Below are 20,033 nucleotides of genomic sequence, written 5' to 3'. Positions count from 1 at the left end.
TCGCTTAGTGAGTTTGAGTAGTAGCATCAGAAGCAACTCTAATATCAGCTGTTTAAAGCCCCAGTATGAAACTTTTTAATCAATAAATCAAATCTTTTTTTTTCTTTTTTTCACTTTTGATGTTTTTGTTGCAGAACAAGCATTCTTACTCTCAGCTCGAAGAAGCCTCCTCCTGCTTGTTTCCATGGAAATATTCCCTTAGCTATAATATTCTACAGTATGACATAAACATATGTGTCACCATGGGGAATGTTGCGAAGTATGGGTTTAACTAGCGAGGAGGGGCCCTTCTGAAAGCATTACTTTGTTCATTAGAATCTTATTTAGCAGACACGCTCCGCTACTCTCTCAAATAGAACAAATGGAATTATTGAAAACAAAGTTCATAATATTTCAAAGCTCTGTACAAATATATTTCATGTCGATGAAACACCTCCATGTTATATTGTTGGAAAAAAAACAGAACAGCTTTTTTTGACTAGAACCCTGTCACTCAGTGTTTTATGTGAAGATTCTGAAGTTTGGTTTGTGTTCCAGAGTGGTAAAGGAGCATCTGGGTGAACAAGAAGTGGTCATCTCCTTGACGATAGACTCACTGGAGGAGGAGGACTTGGGCAACTACACCTGCTACGTGGAAAATGCCAACGGCCGCCCCCACGCCACCATCCAGCTCCTAAGACAGAGTGAGACCTCTTTCTCCACTCACAGCTCTGTCAAAAGCATTGCTCAAACGTTCACACACTTCACACAGTCGTATGTCCTCATTAAAACTATGTGAAAGATTAAATATTCAAGGCGGCTCCGTCATCCCATCACTCAAGTGGGAATACTGCTCTGTGGATGTCTAGAGTTTCACAAACAGTTTCTTTTACATGTTTGTGATCTTGGCTTTCTTGAACTGTCAACAGCAATACATGTAAACAGTTTTATAGAACGTATTAGAGAGAATCATCTCAACAGCAACAGTTTGTCCAATTGTGGATTGTCATCATACCCCAATTATCGTTGCTCATATTTTTTTTTTTTTTTCAAACCTAAAAGTGAGTCTTGTTTTAGAAGTGTCTTTGGGGCTGCTTCCTGTCGCCTTCAGAAGCAAGTTGTGGCATTGTGTTAAGATTATTTTTGCCAGACAATTGTGAAAAACTGTTGTAAAGAAGGCAAATTTGATGAAAAGGCAGAGGAATACAGTAGCTCTGAATTAGTTTGAAAATACATTCACAACTAGTTTAGATTCACGTTAAAAAAAAAATGCTTGACGACGACAAAATGGAAAACGTTGAGCTCACTTAAACCAAAAATGGCAGAAATGTAAAACTTTGCGCCAACTTTTCAAGGAAGTGTTTGCGTGAGAGAAAATGTTTTGTTAGTCATCTGGAAGGACACTTCTCAAATTGTGCCGCGCTCACCTGTAAAAGTAAATAGGACATCTTCACAGCTTTTGTTATGAGCTCGCTTTGGCAGTCTCCGTGCACAATGCCACGTCTCTTTTCTTTCTTATTTGTCTAAAACTGTTTGCACACACTGGCTGTCACCCTTAAAGACTCACAATTTGATGGCTCTTTAAACAGCAAATTGGTATTTTTGAGTCCCACGATTGCACAGCCTTTTTTGCCCACTACAATTACAATTCTCCAGCGCTCACGCGTCTGTCAGCGAGCTTTAATCTACAGCTCAGTAAACCGCTTCTGTCGACCAGTTTCCATGTGAGTAGCTCTCCATCTATTTCAAAAGCTGAAGAGGGACGTTTCAAGATTCTTCAAGTACAAACGCCATCTTCCTCGCCAACAATATTCTAATGTTTATTTCATGTATCTATTTCCCGGAAGGCTTCAGTGGACAGTTGTATGACCTGCAGCAGAACTGTGGCGGTCTCTGCAGGCCTCCCCTCTTCATATGGAAAAGAGGAATGCTAACAAGGAACGACGGGAAGTGGAGGCTTCGCTTAGCAATTATTTAGAATTGCAATATATTACTCATAATATAATATTCTTATAGTTTAGTTTCTTGAGTAAAAGTTTAAAATTAAAAAAAAAGTAGATGTAAAGTATCTGTGCCATTTCTGCAGCTACACATCCATCTATCAATTTGGGATGTGAGAGTTATTGGCCCCTGTATCGGCCCCAGTATTGGCCCCTGTATCGGCCCCTGTATTGGTATCGGAAGATTTTCACTAATTTCGATAGCTACTGATATTCTTTTGCGGTGCCCCAGTCTGTGTGTGTCCATGTGTCCTCCTCTGTTTGTTCTCAGTTCATCCAATGTGTCTTTTTAATCAAACTTATGAGTAAAAATGGAAATAGAGCAGATATCACGCCAATAATATGACTGTATTTTTACACAAGCATGTCGCAAATAATGTTATACCCCAGATACATTTATTCTGTTCTGAAAAGATAATTTATGATGATTTTTGGGTATGGATATCAAAATATGTCGGTATCAGCAAATTATCTGTGGCCAAATATATCGGCCACAGCAGCAAGACAATTGTGAATAACACTCATCAAGCATCGATACAGTAATATCGGTATTGGCTGAACAAATCTATATCAGACCATCCACCTCTGCTAGTATTACTGGTACTAATCGTATTATTAGATTCTATAGCTACATAGCAGATACAATATTGCTACTACAACTAAATATTACTAGCCCTGTTTGTACAATCCCTGACACACCATTTTTGTACCTACAGCAAGCTGGATGTACATGTAAACCCCTCAGTGAAACCTGAAATATTTGTGGTTCTAATTTTCTTTCTTTCTTTTTTTTTTAATTCTAACACTTAAAACACAAAACAAGCACATGACACAGAGAAAAAGTAAACGAAATTAAGACATCCAATTAATGAAACTAAAATGACAGCAGATCTGGTCCAGAGTCGGTCGAAAAAGTAACTTTTCAAATTGAGTCCAAATGTAATTTTTTCAATGTTGCAAATTTCAGTTATAATTTAGGTCCAGTTCAGTTGGTGATGTTTGAGTCATGTTCGTGGCAGGAGTTTTGAGGCCCAAATACAAACAGTTCTGAAATCAAGTGGGACGGTGGTGTCAGAGAAGCTGTAGCGCTTTATAATCTGTACTTTGACATTGTGTTGTGAAAAAATGTTTACATTTTCAAACTAAATTCCTTCCAGACCTTGATGTTTTTCAAAGTAGTTTTCAATCTACAAATGCAAACTAAACTAAACCACCATAAGAAGTATATTTACTTACCGTAAGTACTGTACTTAAGTTTACTAGTACTTTAGCTTAGTACTTATTACTCTGACTCAACTACATTGAAAAACTGTGCTGGAGTTTGTCTTATGTTCGGCCTTATATGGCGCTCACTCCAGAGACTTGCTTCGTGCAGATGTTCCAGACACTGAAGCGTTTCCTCTGCACATGTTGTGGCTGCTATGCCACCGATCACACCGTCTGTTGTAAATGTTTAAAGGTCTTTAACAATATTGACAGTTCTAACAAGCTTTAAGTCGGCTTTTTCTTGTTTTTGTTTTGGAAACAATAAATGTACAAAATATTGGCTAATTGAATCCTTCTTTTCTAATATTTTCTTTTACATAAATGATGCTAGTTTTAGATGGTGGATGAAAATACAATTCACCTCTTGTCTTTTAAAAGGAGCCGACTATTTAAGTTTTAGTTTTGAAGCCGCAACTGAAATTGATTTGTAAAAAGTACTTTTGATACATAAGTAGATTCTACCGCAAATACTTCAGTACTTTACCTTAGGTAATCATTTGATTGAGTTACTTTTACTTGTATACGAGTACTATTTGAGCAGGTGTATCAGTAGCTTTACTCCTCTGGTGTTCAGTTCAGAGATGGAGACACATTCTTCTATTATCTAGCATGTAAAGTATACAGCACTGCCATGCACATAATCTAGTAATGCAGTGGTTGCATAGGCGTCGTCATGGTAACATGTGAGTGTTGCAGCCCTCAGTGACAGATATATAAGGTGAGCTGTTCAAGCAGAGCCAGGCAGGTAAATGCTGCTTTAATACACAACATAAGTCATCCTTCCTTGAGCTGTATCTCTGGGGTAAACGCGATGAGATAATAGAGAAGAAGAAGAATGGAGAATCGAGAGGGGGAAGAGAGCCAGAGCTAATACTTTACACAGAGGGAGTGAGATAAGTAGTACAGTTTTAAATACAATCTAATCCAAAAAGTGTCCCTGTGTGGACGGCAGCCAAAGTGCAGCGCTTGTGTCACTGCTGCTCCGCTCCACAAGAAATCAAGCCCTTTTCTCATTATCTCTTATATTCTTGTATAGACCTTCTCCAAAGTTAATACAGCCCTGCTTCTGTGGAGGTGTTTTCTGTTCTTTAATCTATTATTGTAAAGCTGATAAAAGTTCTAGTCCATTGGTGGCCCCAGGTCTTGTTCTGTTTTTGAGTATAAAAATATATTTGTACTCTATACTACTTTAATGTCAGATCACAGATTTGGTGCTATAGTTTATGGTTAATATCTCTGTAAATACGACTCTATAAATGGAAAAAAATAGCTTCAGAAAGTGATGACATTATTCAAACCCAAAGACGTGATTATTGTCAGTTGAAAGGACTTTAAGATTAATATATTTAATAGAAGTCCAACATTTGTGGGTCATAAGTTTGGATGTTTCCCATAGAGTTACAGAAGCATGATATTTTTTTTAATATGAACCCAGCCTATCCATTGGTTTCAGAAGGATAAAAAAATGTAGGCCGTTGCAATATGATCTAACAATTCAAAACTGAGTATCTTTTGAATGGTAAAATGTCCTCAATATGTCGCCTATGACTGGAAGATGAATAGTTTAATTTGTAATTTATTTGCCAGAGATCATGCACAAAAACATTAATCTTATCTTAATCGTATCATCATTAGGAAAGTGACAATAACCAAACTATTGTGATGATAAATTGTTGGCTGTCACAATATATCAAATTGCTTAAATGCATTGTTTGGTTCCAGCAACAGCTAAAAGAAAACTGAAGACTTGATTGTTTTTTAGCACTTTTGTATTCTAAGTCTGTACTTTTTGTATCAGACGCTTGCCAAGGCCTTTAAAAAAATATGTAGAAAAATAAATCTACTGTTCTCTTTAAAATATCACATTAAATTTGGAGAGAATTGCGCATCATTACATCCACAATCAGCCTGGCAGTGGGTTATACAAGGCAATGTACCCAAACAAAACTGAAATGTGTACAAAAAATTACATCATTCATTTTTATGTTTAAACTTTTGCAGGGAGTTATTATTTATTTAGGCTGTGTTATGCTTTTTATGGGCGCTTGAAACGTACCGTTGTTTTGGCCTGTGTGTTTCAGCAGAGTTGATGTACACGGTGGAGCTGGCAGGAGGCCTGGGAGCGATTCTGCTCTTACTCATCTTCCTCATCTCCCTCTACAAGTGCTACAAGATCGAGCTCATGCTTTGCTATAGGAGACACTTTGGCAGCGAGGACATTGATGGAGGTAAAGAACGCTCTCCCGCTTTTTTCTACCATTTTAACCTGTGTGTTTCCTTATTCAAGAAGCTCATGACGACTGGATGAGTTGATTTATCTTCCCAATCCTGCAGCCCTGTGCTTGTGGTGCTGCCCGGGTGACAGCCGACCATTTTTCTGTCTCTTCATTCTCCCCTTCTGGTTTGTTGCAGCGGTGGCGTGTGTGATTGTGTAGGTGCAGCAGGCGCATAGGGAAGAGCCAAGACAGATTTTCAATTTGTTTCCGATTTAAAAAGAGATCAGTCTCAATATGTCACCTGATGATGTGTCCACCTTTCTCTGGTGTAGGGCCAAGAATCAGTGCACAGAGACTAGTCAGACATAAAGCAACTTCCCTATTGAGGCACAAGAACTTTTGCAGTTTCACTGTGCAATTACCTTCTTGCTGGTAATTGGAAATGAATACACACACGGGAGAGTAGAGAGTGGCCCAAAAGCTGCGATAACACCTCTGCTGTTGGTATTTACACAAACTAGGGCTGCATGATTTGGGAACAATATCTTATTGCAAAATTTGGCAATTGCAATTAGATTTTACAAGTCTGTTCAAAGTTGAAAAGTGTCATTGACAAATGACTGAAATAAGCCCCAGAACTGACTTAGATCAGCACCACATGCATTTGAGTGCTTGTACAGATGTAAACTACAGGGATAGCAGCTTTTATATGCAGAATAAGACAGGAAATGTTGTTTGTGGAGAAAATGATGATATTTCAAAGATTGCAGCCTTTGCAATTTGCTACTTGCGATGCTAATGGAGCTCAGCAGTGACTGCCCACCATTTGGTTCCGGAAGTACATTTTCCATTAATTTTCCCCATAGGAAAAGCGGGAGAATCTTAATTGAATGTTTGAAAGCTTGCTCGGGGCTAAACAGCCACAGTATGTGATAACAAATGAGCACAAGACCAATAATTGCATATAACAATCTGTTTCTGAAACATTCAGCTGAATTGTAAGTATTACATGTGTCTTTTTCAAGACTGAAAATTATGGACATTAGTTCGTACAAACATTAGTTCGTACAAACATTAGTTCGTACATACATTAGTTCGTACTGAACTTTGTGTATCGGGGCTTTCCGGGATGAGGCAGAAGGCGAACTTGAGGAAGTTTGAGGAAGTTTGAGATTTACCCGCAGATCGGAACATTTAGCTCGGCACACTCACATTAAAGTGAAGGTTTCCGATTCATTTCATTGATAACATGAGCAAAATCTGTAATACTATGTAGTTATGCAAATTGAAAACCGATTTCTTCAGGCTCTCGAGTATTGAGACAGCCATTAAACTTTACTGATAACCATTGCATTGATTGCATTTAAGGCAAAGTTAAATGAGGCAAAAATGTATTGTCCCTATTTTCTACGAGCAACTTTTTGTTTCCTGCGCAGAATTTGTCAAACTTTCCTCCTGTCTCTGTCTGTCTCGTTCTTTGTAGTCCCACTCAGCTTTAATCAGAGTGTTGTTTCTTTCTACAGTAGCATGAATTATCTATTACACACTGTTTTGTTGACTCAAACTTCCCCATGATTAAGTCTGGGACGAGTCAGAGAGGAGCGTTTGATTCCAGTCTTCCAGGTGCTTAATTTGCAGGAGCTGGTTGCCAATTTAAAAGCCATGTTTGATGTGTTTGGAGCACAGCCGTGGCCCCTCCACTTTTCAAACTTGCTCCTGTTTCCCTTTGTCTGGCCCATTTTTGGGTAATAACTAGGACCTGCTCATGTCACCGCTGCTGCTCCTTTGTCTGTTCACATTGTCCTCTGGGAAATCAGTCAGAAGTGGGGAATGGATTTGTATTTTTTGTATTTGTAATAAGTACATCAAATAAAATGCCATCATGTCCTCTCAGAGTTACTGCGGTTTCATTCTCGCTGTTCATAACTCAGCAGTGTGTCCTTGGTAACTTGACATACTTAGTACTTACTTAGCTGTAGTTGTGTGTCTTTGAGATTAGCAGAATGTGGCGAGAAATATTATTATCAAGGAGAGAATCAAGCAGATGCATGTATTTGACAATATCTGGACACAATGTAACTCTTCTCGTGGAGGTTCTGCCATCTTCTTTTCCTAGAATGTATGGCATTAAAGTTATCCATCTCCATGGAGACAAGGAGGTGGCGTAACCCAGCAAAATTACAGGTCAGATCTGTCTTTCAAGGTTGAAATAATAACATGAAATAAATAACACGCAAAATACAGATTAATACCATAGAGTGGGACATTCCAGTCAAAGCAATATCATCCGCATGAGAGGATACCCCCAGTTACCCCCAGCAGAAAGGTTTCGTTGTGCACATTTAAAGATTGGCCGGCCGCTTGTTCATTAGCTGTAGGCGTGTTTCAGATTAGATTTTTGCTTTATTTTGCAGATAACAAAGACTATGACGCATACCTGTCCTACACCAAAGTGGATCCGGACCAGTGGAGCCAGGAGACCAGAGAGGAGGAACGCTTTGCCCTGGAGATCCTCCCAGACGTTCTAGAGAAACATTATGGATACAAACTCTTCATCCCCGATCGAGACCTCATTCCCACTGGAAGTAAGTCAAACCAGGTGTAATTTACTCCTGTTTTTACTTATTAGCAGCACAGTTGTCTATTGTTTTGTGAAGTTTAATCCATTGTCACTGTCTTGTGTTTCATGTTTTCTGTTAGAGATCCAATCATGATCTAATTTACTGGCGAATTGCTGTGAACTCAAGTCATAGGCACATAAACGCAGTCTTTATCTAATAATACCAAGACATCATCGTGGATACTGTTCACTGATATATTGAACAAATGTATTAAGCTTTTGTCCATGCATTAATACATTCCTTCTGAACATACACTCATGTGCGCTCTTCTGTTTAGTAGTCCATCAGTGGCACAGCGGTGCACTGCTCTAGTTAGAAGCGATGCAGTGTTTGTACTCAGGGCTTCATGAGGAACAGATAAAACGCAAACACACATCCGACTTCGGCCCAGACAGAATTAAACATCAGCTCCAAAAGTGAGCAGCCTCTGAGCCCCGCTGACTGAGCTGCCTCCTTCCTTTAATCAAAAGAAAATTGCCGCCAGCGTCAGTGCCAAGCCAGAATCATTGTAGATGAATGTCCAATCAGGGGAACATGGTATCTGATTAATCAAACTTGAGATAAGACAGGGGCAGAGAGGAGATGCTTTTCACCACTGTGTCTGTTTGTCCGTACAGTCTTCCTCCCGTGACTTCACTGTCTAAATGTTTATGTTCAGGTCTCACCAATGAGCATTACCCGGATGACACCCGGCTCTTTGGAGGTACTCGTCGTCAGTCTTTTTCCTTTTGTATCAGCTGCTGTCATTTCTGCTTCTCTAAAACACACTTGAACAGCTTCACAGTTAAACAGCCATTCACAGGACACATACAGCATTCTGCGCACATTTTTCCCTTGGATTACAGCACTTGTTTAGTGGTGGTCCATAGCGCTGGAAGTGACAGCAGAGCAGTCACAGTCATTGTTCTGTGTTGTGTGTACATGTCCTCATCCATGCCACAGTGTTGGATGTTACTTATATGCACCTGTTATTGCATTCTCTTGTCATGCGTTGTAAAGTTCAGTTCTAAATGCAGTGGATAGTGCTGCAGTTTTTACTTTGTGGGCTACAATGTTGTTAGATTTGTCAGTTTCACAGTAACGAAACATTGCCTCTTAAAAATGTCGTCTTATTCAACATATTAACTAATAGGCTGTTTTTTCCCTTATCTCTTATTGCTTTAGCGTACATTGAAGACGTGGCCCGCTGCGTGGACCAGAGCAAGCGCCTCATTATAGTCATGACCCCAAACTACGTGGTGCGTCGAGGCTGGAGCATCTTCGAGCTGGAGACCAGGCTTAGAAACATGTTAGTGACCGGAGAGATTAAGGTCATAATGATCGAGTGTGCTGAGCTGAGAGGCATCATGAACTATCAGGAGGTGGAAGCGCTCAAACACACCATCAAAACCCTCACTGTCATCAAGTGGCACGGCCCCAAGAGCAACAAGATCAGCTCCAAGTTCTGGAAGCAGCTGCAGTACGAGATGCCCTTCAGGCGCACAGAATCCATGCTGAGTCATGAGCCGGCGCTGGATGTGAGCGAGCAGGGCCCCTTTGGAGAGCTGCAGACCGTCTCTGCCATCTCCATGGCAGCTGCCACTTCCACAGCCATGGCCACGGCTCACCCAGAGTTGCGCTCGTCCTTCCACAACACCTACCACACCACCATGCGGCAGAAACACTACTACCGCAGCTACGAGTTTGACATTCCCCCCGGAGGCACCCTGCCACCTCTGTCCTCTCTGGGGAACCAGCACACCTACTGCAACATCCCGCTCACACTGCTCAATGGACAGAGGCCCCCAGGAAAGAGTCGAGAGCACAGCCTGGAGGAAGCCCACCCCAACAACGCCATGCTCCCTCTGCTGCCACGCGAAACCAGCATCTCCAGCGTCATCTGGTAGAACAACTGTCTCAAACAGCTCAAAGGTCAACTGTCTGACAAGGAGAGTTGTCACAGACAGCGTTAACGCTATGAAACGATCTGTAAACGAGCAGCACTGACTGGGAAACAACAGTTTTGGACGTGTCTTTTCTATGTGGACCACACCTGTGCGGCAGGTGAATTTTTTATGTGGAATTACAGGAAACACTGATTGATTAACAGTGAATCACAGACATGTAAGGAAATGAAAAAGGACTTTATGGCATTTGTGCACACTAATATGATCCATGTCCACGTGCAAACATCCAACTAAAGGAAAACAGGGTCCTGTACATATATTTCAATTTATTTGTAGCATCAGTGTTTTCCTATTTTGTCCTTTCATATGTTTTTTGAGTTAATCATATTTGTTGCCTTCAGATCTTTAGGACTTTGGTTATCTAAAATGTTAATATTTTTTACAGACTTTTCTTTTATCCATTCTTTTTTTTTAAGTTGCACATGAACATGTATTTTGGGTATTTTCTTTTTTACAATGTGTAGTTTACATGAACTTTACACCTTCAGAATTGCCTGGACAATACTCATGAAAGGTGTATGTTGTTTCAAATAATTCTCTCTTTAAAAAAAATCATAGAATATGCAAAAAGACGGAGGAGCAGGCCGAGTGTATCAGATTGGACCCAGGTGGAGCGGTTGGGAGGCAGTGCTAGTCCTCTCCAATCACACAAGCTCACAGATTTGTCTCTAAAGCTTCATATTTTCTATTGAAATAAACAGCCTTGCTGTTTTAGAGTGATAGTGAAATGCCTCACCTTAAAATAAATCTGTAGATTATTTTAAAAAGAAGTCTATTTTTATAACGGAAAAGAGTTTGCTTGAGAAGTCATACTTATTTGCATTTCATTGATCATCAAAGGGGTATGTGTATGTGTAATGCTGGTTTTGTACACTTGCAATGTGATTTTAGTTTGTTCGGAGATTAAGGTGGATTTTGAGACCAATGCCAATAAATAATATGTCCTCTACCCTCTCAGATTCTAAAGTACAGCCTTTCCAATGCTTTGATTTGACCAACATACCCCGTCCTCCTGATTCCTTTGGTTCATATGGATACTTTATGTTTAAGGAAAGAAAAGAATACATTTGTGTTTTGAGAGACTTTTTAAATATATTTGAAGGTGTGATTTTTGAGTATGCATAGCAAATAGATACGTATTCTATATAATATAGCTATTTATATAAATATATAAACACAATTTTCACTTGGAAAGAAATGTCTATCTTTATAGAAACACAATCATTATCAGTTGTCTTTACTTTCGCACTGCACATTAAAACATTGATTTTTCTTTTGATGTGTTTTCTTCTGTGTCCTTGTGTGACCAGTTACTGTCAGCAAAGCAAACGGAATGTATTCCTCTTTAGTAGAGTTTATTACACTCAAATATGCATTAGTCAGTGTGACCTATTTAGTGCGGTCTCAAAACAGACTAATGATAGATTGGCCCTTTGAGTTTGTGTTTTGGCTGAAGGGGCTGGAGTGTGGAACGCTGCAAACATCATCTTGTTTCACTCGTGGCTCCGCGCGTCGGCCTCTGAAGCGCAGCCGCGCCTCTCACGCGCCTCTCAGTCACGCGCTTCTCACGCGCTCACGCGCATCTCAGTCACGCGCCTCTCACGCGCCTCTCACTCACGCGCCTCTCAGTCACGCGCGCCTCTCACGCGCCTCTCACTCACGCGCCCCTCACCCGCCTCTCACTCACGCGCCCCTCACGCGCCTCTCACTCACGCGCCTCTCACGCGCCTCTCACTCACGCGCCTCTCACGCGCCTCTCACTCATGCGCCCCTCACGCGCCTCTCACTCACGCGCCTCTCACTCACGCGCCCCTCACCCGCCTCTCACTCACGCGCCTCTCACGCGCCTCTCACTCACGCGCCCCTCACCCGCCTCTCACTCACGCGCCCCTCACGCGCCTCTCACTCACGCGCCTCTCACGCGCCTCTCACTCACGCGCCTCTCACTCACGCGCCTCTCACGCGCCTCTCACTCACGCGCCCCTCACGCGCCTCTCACTCACGCGCCTCTCACGCGCCTCTCACTCACGCGCCCCTCACGCGCCTCTCACTCACGCGCCCCTCTCACTCACGCGCGCCTCACGCGCCTCTCACTCACGCGCCTCTCACGCGCCTCTCACTCACGCGCCTCTCACGCGCCTCTCACTCACGCGCCCCTCTCACTCACGCGCCCCTCTCACTCACGCGCCTCTCACGCGCCTCTCACTCACGCGCCTCTCACGCGCCTCTCACTCACGCGCCTCTCACGCGCCTCTCACTCACGCGCCCCTCTCACTCACGCGCCCCTCACGCGCCTCTCACTCACGCGCCTCTCACGCGCCTCTCACTCACGCGCCCCTCACGCGCCTCTCACTCACGCGCCTCTCACTCACGCGCCCCTCACCCGCCTCTCACTCACGCGCCTCTCACTCACGCGCCTCTCACTCACGCGCCTCTCACTCACGCGCCTCTCACTCACGCGCCTCTCACGCGCCTCTCACTCACGCGCCCCTCACGCGCCTCTCACTCACGCGCCTCTCACGCGCCTCTCACTCACGCGCCTCTCACTCACGCGCCTCTCACGCGCCTCTCACTCACGCGCCTCTCACGCGCCTCTCACTCACGCGCCCCTCACCCGCCTCTCACTCAAGCGCCTCTCACTCACGCGCCCCTCACGCGCCTCTCACTCACGCGCCTCTCACGCGCCTCTCACTCACGCGCCTCTCACGCGCCTCTCACTCACGCGCCCCTCACCCGCCTCTCACTCAAGCGCCTCTCACTCACGCGCCCCTCACGCGCCTCTCACTCACGCGCCTCTCACGCCCCTCTCACTCACGCGCCCCTCTCACGCGCCTCTCACTCACGCGCCTCTCACCCGCCTCTCACTCACGCGCCTCTCACGCGCCTCTCACTCACGCGCCTCTCACTCACGCGCCCCTCACCCGCCTCTCACTCACGCGCCTCTCACGCGCCTCTCACTCACGCGCCTCTCACGCGCCTCTCACTCACGCGCCTCTCACGCGCCTCTCACTCACGCGCCTCTCACGCGCCTCTCACTCACGCGCCCCTCACGCGCCTCTCACGCGCCTCTCACTCACGCGCCTCTCACGCGCCTCTCACTCACGCGCCTCTCACGCGCCTCTCACTCACGCGCCCCTCACGCGCCTCTCACTCACGCGCCTCTCACTCACGCGCCTCTCACGCGCCTCTCACTCACGCGCCTCTCACGCGCCTCTCACTCACGCGCCCCTCACGCGCCTCTCACTCACGCGCCTCTCACTCACGCTCCTCTCACTCACGCGCCTCTCACGCGCCTCTCACTCACGCGCCCCTCACGCGCCTCTCACTCACGCGCCCCTCACGCGCCTCACTCACGCCCCTCTCACTCACGCGCCCCTCTCACGCGCCTCTCACTCACGCGCCTCTCACCCGCCTCTCACTCACGCGCCTCTCACTCACGCGCCCCTCACCCGCCTCTCACTCACGCGCCTCTCACCCGCCTCTCACTCACGCGCCTCTCACGCGCCTCTCACTCACGCGCCTCTCACCCGCCTCTCACTCACGCGCCTCTCACTCACGCGCCCCTCACCCGCCTCTCACTCACGCGCCTCTCACCCGCCTCTCACTCACGCGCCTCTCACGCGCCTCTCACTCACGTGCCTCTCACGCGCCTCTCACTCACGCGCCTCTCACGCGCCTCTCACTCACGCGCCTCTCACGCGCCTCTCACTCACGCGCCTCTCACGCGCCTCTCACTCACGCGCCTCTCACGCGCCTCTCACTCACGCGCCTCTCACGCGCCTCTCACTCACGCGCCCCTCACGCGCCTCTCACGCGCCTCTCACTCACGCGCCCCTCACGCGCCTCTCACTCACGCGCCTCTCACTCACGCGCCCCTCACGCGCCTCTCACTCACGCGCCTCTCACTCACGCGCCTCTCACTCACGCGCCTCTCACTCACGCGCCTCTCACTCACGCGCCTCTCACTCACGCGCCTCTCACGCGCCTCTCACTCACGCGCCTCTCACGCGCCTCTCACTCACGCGCCCCTCTCACGCGCCTCTCACTCACGCGCCTCTCACCCGCCTCTCACTCACGCGCCTCTCACGCGCCTCTCACTCACGCGCCTCTCACTCACGCGCCCCTCACCCGCCTCTCACTCACGCGCCTCTCACCCGCCTCTCACTCACGCGCCTCTCACGCGCCTCTCACTCACGCGCCTCTCACGCGCCTCTCACTCACGCGCCTCTCACGCGCCTCTCACTCACGCGCCTCTCACCCGCCTCTCACTCACGCGCCTCTCACGCGCCTCTCACTCACGCGCCTCTCACTCACGCGCCCCTCACCCGCCTCTCACTCACGCGCCTCTCACGCGCCTCTCACTCACGCGCCTCTCACCCGCCTCTCACTCACGCGCCTCTCACGCGCCTCTCACTCACGCGCCTCTCACTCACGCGCCCCTCACCCGCCTCTCACTCACGCGCCTCTCACCCGCCTCTCACTCACGCGCCTCTCACGCGCCTCTCACTCACGCGCCTCTCACGCGCCTCTCACTCACGCGCCTCTCACGCGCCTCTCACTCACGCGCCTCTCACGCGCCTCTGCTGCTCCTCTGCGCGCTGATGCCGCTCACTACACACGGTAAATCATTACAGGTTCAATTCGTTTTAATCCTGCAACTAAGCCGAAGTCTGGGGGACAGGAATGCAGCGGGTTTGGAACCAGTCGTCTCTATATTATATTTATGTCCGATGCCACAAACTAGACATTTTCCACTATGTACTGGTAAAGCTATTCTAACAAACATTCTGGATGAAATGAGCTGCACGTATGACGGAACTGCACCAACAATCTCACCTTATATTAATCCTTAAGAGGATCGGGGGGTTGTTAGTTGCTTAAAGCTTCGGAGACTTTTTCTCATGTCTGGTTTTATTTGGCAACGTAAACACAGCGGCAAGTGAAATGCTGCTAAACAGTGCCCTCTCCTGGGGATCAAGCGTAACTGCAGGGGATGTTTGTGATTGAGGCTGGTAAACACTGAAAAATTACTGTTTCCCCCTCAACCCCACGGGACGCCACGTAAGAGGAGAAACTGGGGCAAAAATAAGACGCACCGAGACACAGCGGAAGTGTAAAAGTCAAACCAGAAAATATATATGTCACCGCTGAGGGCACGTTGTGGACATTTGTTGGAGGGAAAAGAGAAGAACGAAACCCCTGGGATTTTCTTTGACCAGTGATTTTGAGCATATATGCCTCTGGTGCGTTCCTTTTTACGCACAGCAGTGTCACACAGTAGTGGCTGATGGTGAGTATCTGCAAACCTCCCTCCAGACAGATGTAGCTTTATTCACAAACAGAATTTATGGACTCTTTATTACCGAGGGCAATTCAGGGCCCAATTGGAGGGGAACTGGGCCCCGACAGACAGACTGGACCGAGCCCAGTGCGTAAAGATGTGACTGTAGTACCATTTTGTATCTGAGGAGGGAGTTAGAGGGTCACTAAAGTTCATACAGGATTAAAACTGAACTTTCTCCAGACCAAAATAACTGACAGTGCTTTTCATTATACTCATGAGACAAGTGTGCATCAGAATTACACAATAAGGTAATTAGGTGATGAGTCAAGATGTGCCAAAGAAATTAGGAATTGCACCGATTTTTTTCATAACCTTGTCTTCATTAGGTCATAAGGACACATTTACAAACTGTAACTATTATACTGCATTGGACAAGACAATGCATTCTCAATCAAAACTGAAACTAAACTTTTTCAGAATATTCAGCACTTAAAATTGTTCTTTTGTCATAATATTCCGTTAAACTGAGGAATAGATACAGACATTTAATCTTTAGCCATTAGTGGATTTGTGGTACATACTGCATGTTAAATTAGATAACATTTTAGACTTTGTGTGTTCTTGGATGTATATTGAATAGTAAGCCCCATCTAATCAGTTTTTTGTAAGTGATTAAATCCGTCCAATATCTCCTGCAGATGTTGTCTTGTATATTGTACAAATACACACAATCCAAAAGGACAGGTACAATTCCAGCTCTGCAATAACATCAGCATTTTGAGGGGATTGATTTGTAGTCAAGACCACTGTCAAATGTAGAGTTCTGTTGCACTCTGCTGGTGTAAAGGGGCATTTCAGAGCTAAAACCCCATTGCTACATCCGAGAATGTGCTCAAGCTTTTAGGTAAAAACTGGTGCTGAAATGAATGAGTGTGAGTCAGATTATTCAAAGAGAGCTGCGTCATTTGTGAATTCAGTTATCTCTGCTTACGTCTTTGTCATATCTAAGTACTGAACAAGATGCTTCAAGTGGAAATGTCTCAGTAGTGTCAATACATGCACATTATACAGAAAGAAGGATGGTAGCAAGCAACGTAGAGAGAATTATTTTATTAAAAAAATAGTTTGTATAAAAAACAATAAGTTAAGGATTTTAGCAGCGGCATCATTTTCCTCCTAAACATCTTACATTCCTTTTTCTGTCAAGCGCAGTGTTTCATTATAGTCCATCACTTGTAAATTCCGCCCTAAACAATAGTCCAGCTCTATTCGATCCTCTACTTCCCATAGAACATCTCCATGAGCACCTCCTCAATGTTCACAGCCCCGATGACTGGTCTGAAGAAGAGTTGTGCGACCACAGTGGGGCTGATGGCTCGGAGCATGGACAGGGCAATGAGGAGTTTGGCAAAGCGTGTGGAGTCCTCTCTGTGCACCAGCCTCACATGTTCATTCAGAGCCTGGTGCGCCTCCCGCCGCAGAGACTGAATGTAATGAAGGCACCGCAGACCTTCCACATCTAAAACAAGGAACAAACCATACATCACAGCACTTTGCAGACAATATGGTAAACTAAAATCACATTTAGTTTGAATAAGATTTGCATAACAAATGAGTTAATTTTGGGCCTATGAATAACTGGGAACAGAATATAAATTGTTGCAACCTTTACATTAAGCTTTTTTGTGTCACAAAGTCTAAATGTCATATAGGCCTATATTATATTGTACTTCAAACATCATTTTGATGTATACCTTCACAGCAGGTAATAAAAGTGCAGGCAAAAGATATTGTGTAACATTTAAAGCCAATTGTTGTAAAGGCACGTGTGTAACTGTAATAGTCTGGAATAGTGTGGAGCTCTGATTCTCACCTGGGTTAAACAGCACAGCTCCCTTCAAGTACGCGTACTCTTTAGTGCTGATATCCACACTCCAACACGTCTTTAGAAAGGCTTTGATGGACTCGATGTCGACCACAGAGACCCCGGCCGCGGCTCTGTTCTGCCCCGCCAGGAGCTCACTCTGCCGGTCTGGCACTCCAGTGAGGATCCGCTGCAACATGCTGGGCTCCACGGTCTCTGCCGTGTCAAAGTCCACGCGGTCCTGTGCCAGCCCCAGCACGAGCAGAGGAGCCCACCCGCTGCGAATGAGCGCCAGCTGGTCATCCTCAGGAAGCTCACGAAAACAGGGCACGTTTTTCACAAAGCGCAGCGTCTTGACCAGGACGGCGGACGCTGCTTTGCATGTGACCTGCGGGGACCGGAGCACGCCTCTGCGGCGCGTGGAGCCGCAGGAGCACGGCTGCTGCTGCCGCGCGTCCTGCGCGGAGCCAGCGCCGGGCGAGCTCCGGTGGAACAGGTGCTGCGCAGCTTGCTGCTGGAGTTGAGGCTGCTCTTCTTGGGCAAAGGCGAGGCTGTCACTCTTCAAAATGTTGTAGAGAATACTGTTGTTGTTTCGGATGGCGGTGCCCCGACAGCGGCAGCCCTCCAGCGCGGCCATGGCGTCTTCTACATGGGCAGAGCTGCAGTCCGCCCCACAAGCTCTGTCAAAGCGTGCGAGGTCAAACGGAAGCTGGTAGTGCAGTTTTTTCTCAGTTCTGATAGCCCCAGAGTGAAGGGCGCCTCGAAATAATAACTCCTGTTTGTCCCCGAGCTTAAGAGGTGTTTGAGCGTGTGTATGTGCTCCTCCCAGACTCTAGCGCCGCCTCAGCTCCACCTCCTGCTGCTACCGCGCTGCACACATGGCTGCACCGCCACACTTGACCTGCTGAACCGGCCCATGCTGCACGGCCCATGGCCCATGTTGCACCGGCCCATGCTGCACGGCCCATGATGCACCGGCTCATGCTGCACCGACCCAAGGCCTATGCTGCACGGCCCATGGCCCATGCTTCACCGGCCCATGCTGCACTGGCCCAAGGCCCAGGCTGCACCGGCCCAAGGCCCAGGCTGCACGGCCCATAGCCCCTGCTGCACGGTCCATGGCCCATACTAAAGCTAAACTCTTGAGCAACTTTCATGCACTTTTCATGTCAAGCTGTAGATATTATTACATGATTTTAAAAATGTGTTTGTTTCTTTCAAGTCTCAAAGGAATGTTCTTGTTTGAATTGATTTGTAGATTGTGGTCATAATTAGCCCATTAGCTCATTGTAGTGGTCAGAAATCCGTGCCTTGCACATCCTTTTATATTAGCCATTTATATGATTAATGTTAATTTAGTTGACTAAATCTGTAAAACTTTAAGTATGAGAAGGAAGTACCCTTGTGAAAAAAATGACAAGGAGAAGCAGATAAGAATTCAGTGCCCACTTCTATTCCCAGCATCACCTTGACTCTGTGGCAGTGCTGTTTATCACCAGGCTGCCAGTAAAAATATAGGGCATGGACGGATCTGAAGGCTTAATTATTTTAGAGACAATTTATATGATTTTCTATTAGAAAGAAGTAGGAAGGAGCTGAGCTGTGAAGGCCAGTCGCCAACCTTGACTCGGACACACTGATATTGATTTAACCGTGAAAACAGGAGCAGGTGAATTATGATGTCATGACTCAATGCTCCCCTTCCCTCTGTCACTGAAGGAGGATACGGAGATGGAGAAGAGGCTCAGAAAACTAAAGAGGCTGCAGACTTGGAAGAAGAAGCCAAGGAATTTGAGCTTTTACTTGAACGTTCTGCTCACTTCAGTCACAGGTAAGAGTGCTCAGTGCTGTGACAAGGTGAGGAAACAAAAGATTACAAAGTCTCACTCAAAACAAAAGATAACATGTGTAGGCCTATCATTTATGAATTTAAAATATGTATTAATAACTTAATTAATCTCACTGCAAAAAAAAACTATATTTATAATTTAGTCTACATTGAATAGAGTATGAGAAGTCTGCATGTAATCAAAATCATGTTAAAATTCAAGATATTTATAATGATAATACAAAAAGTAAAAAGATGTGCGTAATGTTAAATGATCAAAAGTGAATATCAGTTTAGCAGAAGTTGTTTAGTTTAAAGTGGTTTATTTCCAGAGTTTGGTAGTACTCAGTTACATTTACTTGAGTAACTTTTGAAGAAATTGTTGTTTTTTTCTTTTCATTTTTAAGGGTTATTTGGCCCGTAGACTTTATTAGACAGACATTAAAGCTGTGAAATGTGGGTGAGAGAGAAGGGAGGGCATGCAGTAAACAAACTCACAAAGCTGCACATGGAGCCTGGCATATGTGCTGCTGCCTTAACCACTCCACCACCGGGCAGCACTCTGTAGACACTAGTTTTCTAACACACTTACGAGTAATATTGAGTTTGAAGTAACAGTAACTTTTTGGTTACTCCCAGTGTGAGTAAGTGTATCGTGACCAAAGCTTTATCTATGACTCTTTTTGATTATTTACATTCGATTAGATATTAAATTAGATGTTGATTAGTTTGATAAGTACTTAAAGGTTGCATGGAGGATTTTCATTAGTTTTTAGTTTTCAATATCTCTGTAAAAAGAGTCTAATAAATGTGCCACAGGCTTGTACTTATGGCAAACTAAAAATATATATATAAAAACATTGCCTCGTCAATCAAACTCACAACGTTCCCACAGTAACTGACTAGATTACATGCTTTGAGTATGTCATTTATGTCATCCGCCTGCGTATAACGCCGTTTAGTTCAGCGCCGCAGTTCTTAGCAGTTTCTTCGAACCGGGGAAGAGGAGCAAAGCATTTAACCCGGCAT

The 20,033-nt window shown here is 45.4% G+C and overlaps 2 protein-coding genes across 5 annotated transcripts in view; one reads left to right on the top strand and one right to left on the bottom strand.

Moving 5' to 3' along the window:
- The window catches only part of il1rapl1a (interleukin 1 receptor accessory protein-like 1a), a 188,114-nt gene extending 176,814 nt beyond the window's left edge, over positions 1-11,300 (top strand). Inside the window, exons 8-12 of one of the 4 annotated variants that reach the window (XM_072444776.1) lie at positions 538-683; positions 5,330-5,473; positions 7,876-8,046; positions 8,741-8,785; positions 9,247-11,300. In XM_072444776.1, the coding sequence (XP_072300877.1) occupies positions 538-683; positions 5,330-5,473; positions 7,876-8,046; positions 8,741-8,785; positions 9,247-9,968 (1,228 nt within the window). In that variant the 3' untranslated portion in view covers positions 9,969-11,300. Of the gene's footprint in view, positions 1-537; positions 684-5,326; positions 5,474-7,875; positions 8,047-8,740; positions 8,786-9,246 lie in introns of all 4 variants that reach the window. The other 3 variants (XM_072444775.1, XM_072444778.1, XM_072444777.1) reach the window with 3 other exon arrangements.
- Positions 11,301-16,412: 5,112 nt separating this feature from the next.
- Positions 16,413-17,981, bottom strand: nr0b1 (nuclear receptor subfamily 0, group B, member 1). Its single transcript, XM_072444781.1, has 2 exons — positions 17,186-17,981; positions 16,413-16,831 (listed from the first exon to the last, which is right to left on the bottom strand). Exons 1-2 carry the CDS (start codon positions 17,811-17,813, stop codon positions 16,590-16,592), a joined length of 870 nt encoding a protein of 289 aa, XP_072300882.1. The 5' UTR covers positions 17,814-17,981; the 3' UTR covers positions 16,413-16,589.
- Positions 17,982-20,033: the final 2,052 nt, after the last annotated feature.

The sequence above is a fragment of the Eucyclogobius newberryi genome, unplaced genomic scaffold (genome assembly GCF_026437365.1).
Source record: "Eucyclogobius newberryi isolate DKJ021-1_F unplaced genomic scaffold, fEucNew1.0.hap1 SCAF_14, whole genome shotgun sequence".
NCBI lineage: Eukaryota > Metazoa > Chordata > Actinopteri > Gobiiformes > Gobiidae > Eucyclogobius > Eucyclogobius newberryi.
This window is presented reverse-complemented; position numbering and strand designations above follow the sequence as displayed.

Bases quoted from the DNA above. Each gene is read 5' to 3' on its own strand.
- nr0b1 (XM_072444781.1), bottom strand. From the start codon at position 17,813: ATGGCCGCGCTGGAGGGCTGCCGCTGTCGGGGCACCGCCATCCGAAAC. The intron at 16,832-17,185 runs GTGAGAATCAGA...TCCTTGTTTTAG, and splicing joins AGCTGTGCTGTTTAACCCAG to ATGTGGAAGGTCTGCGGTGC.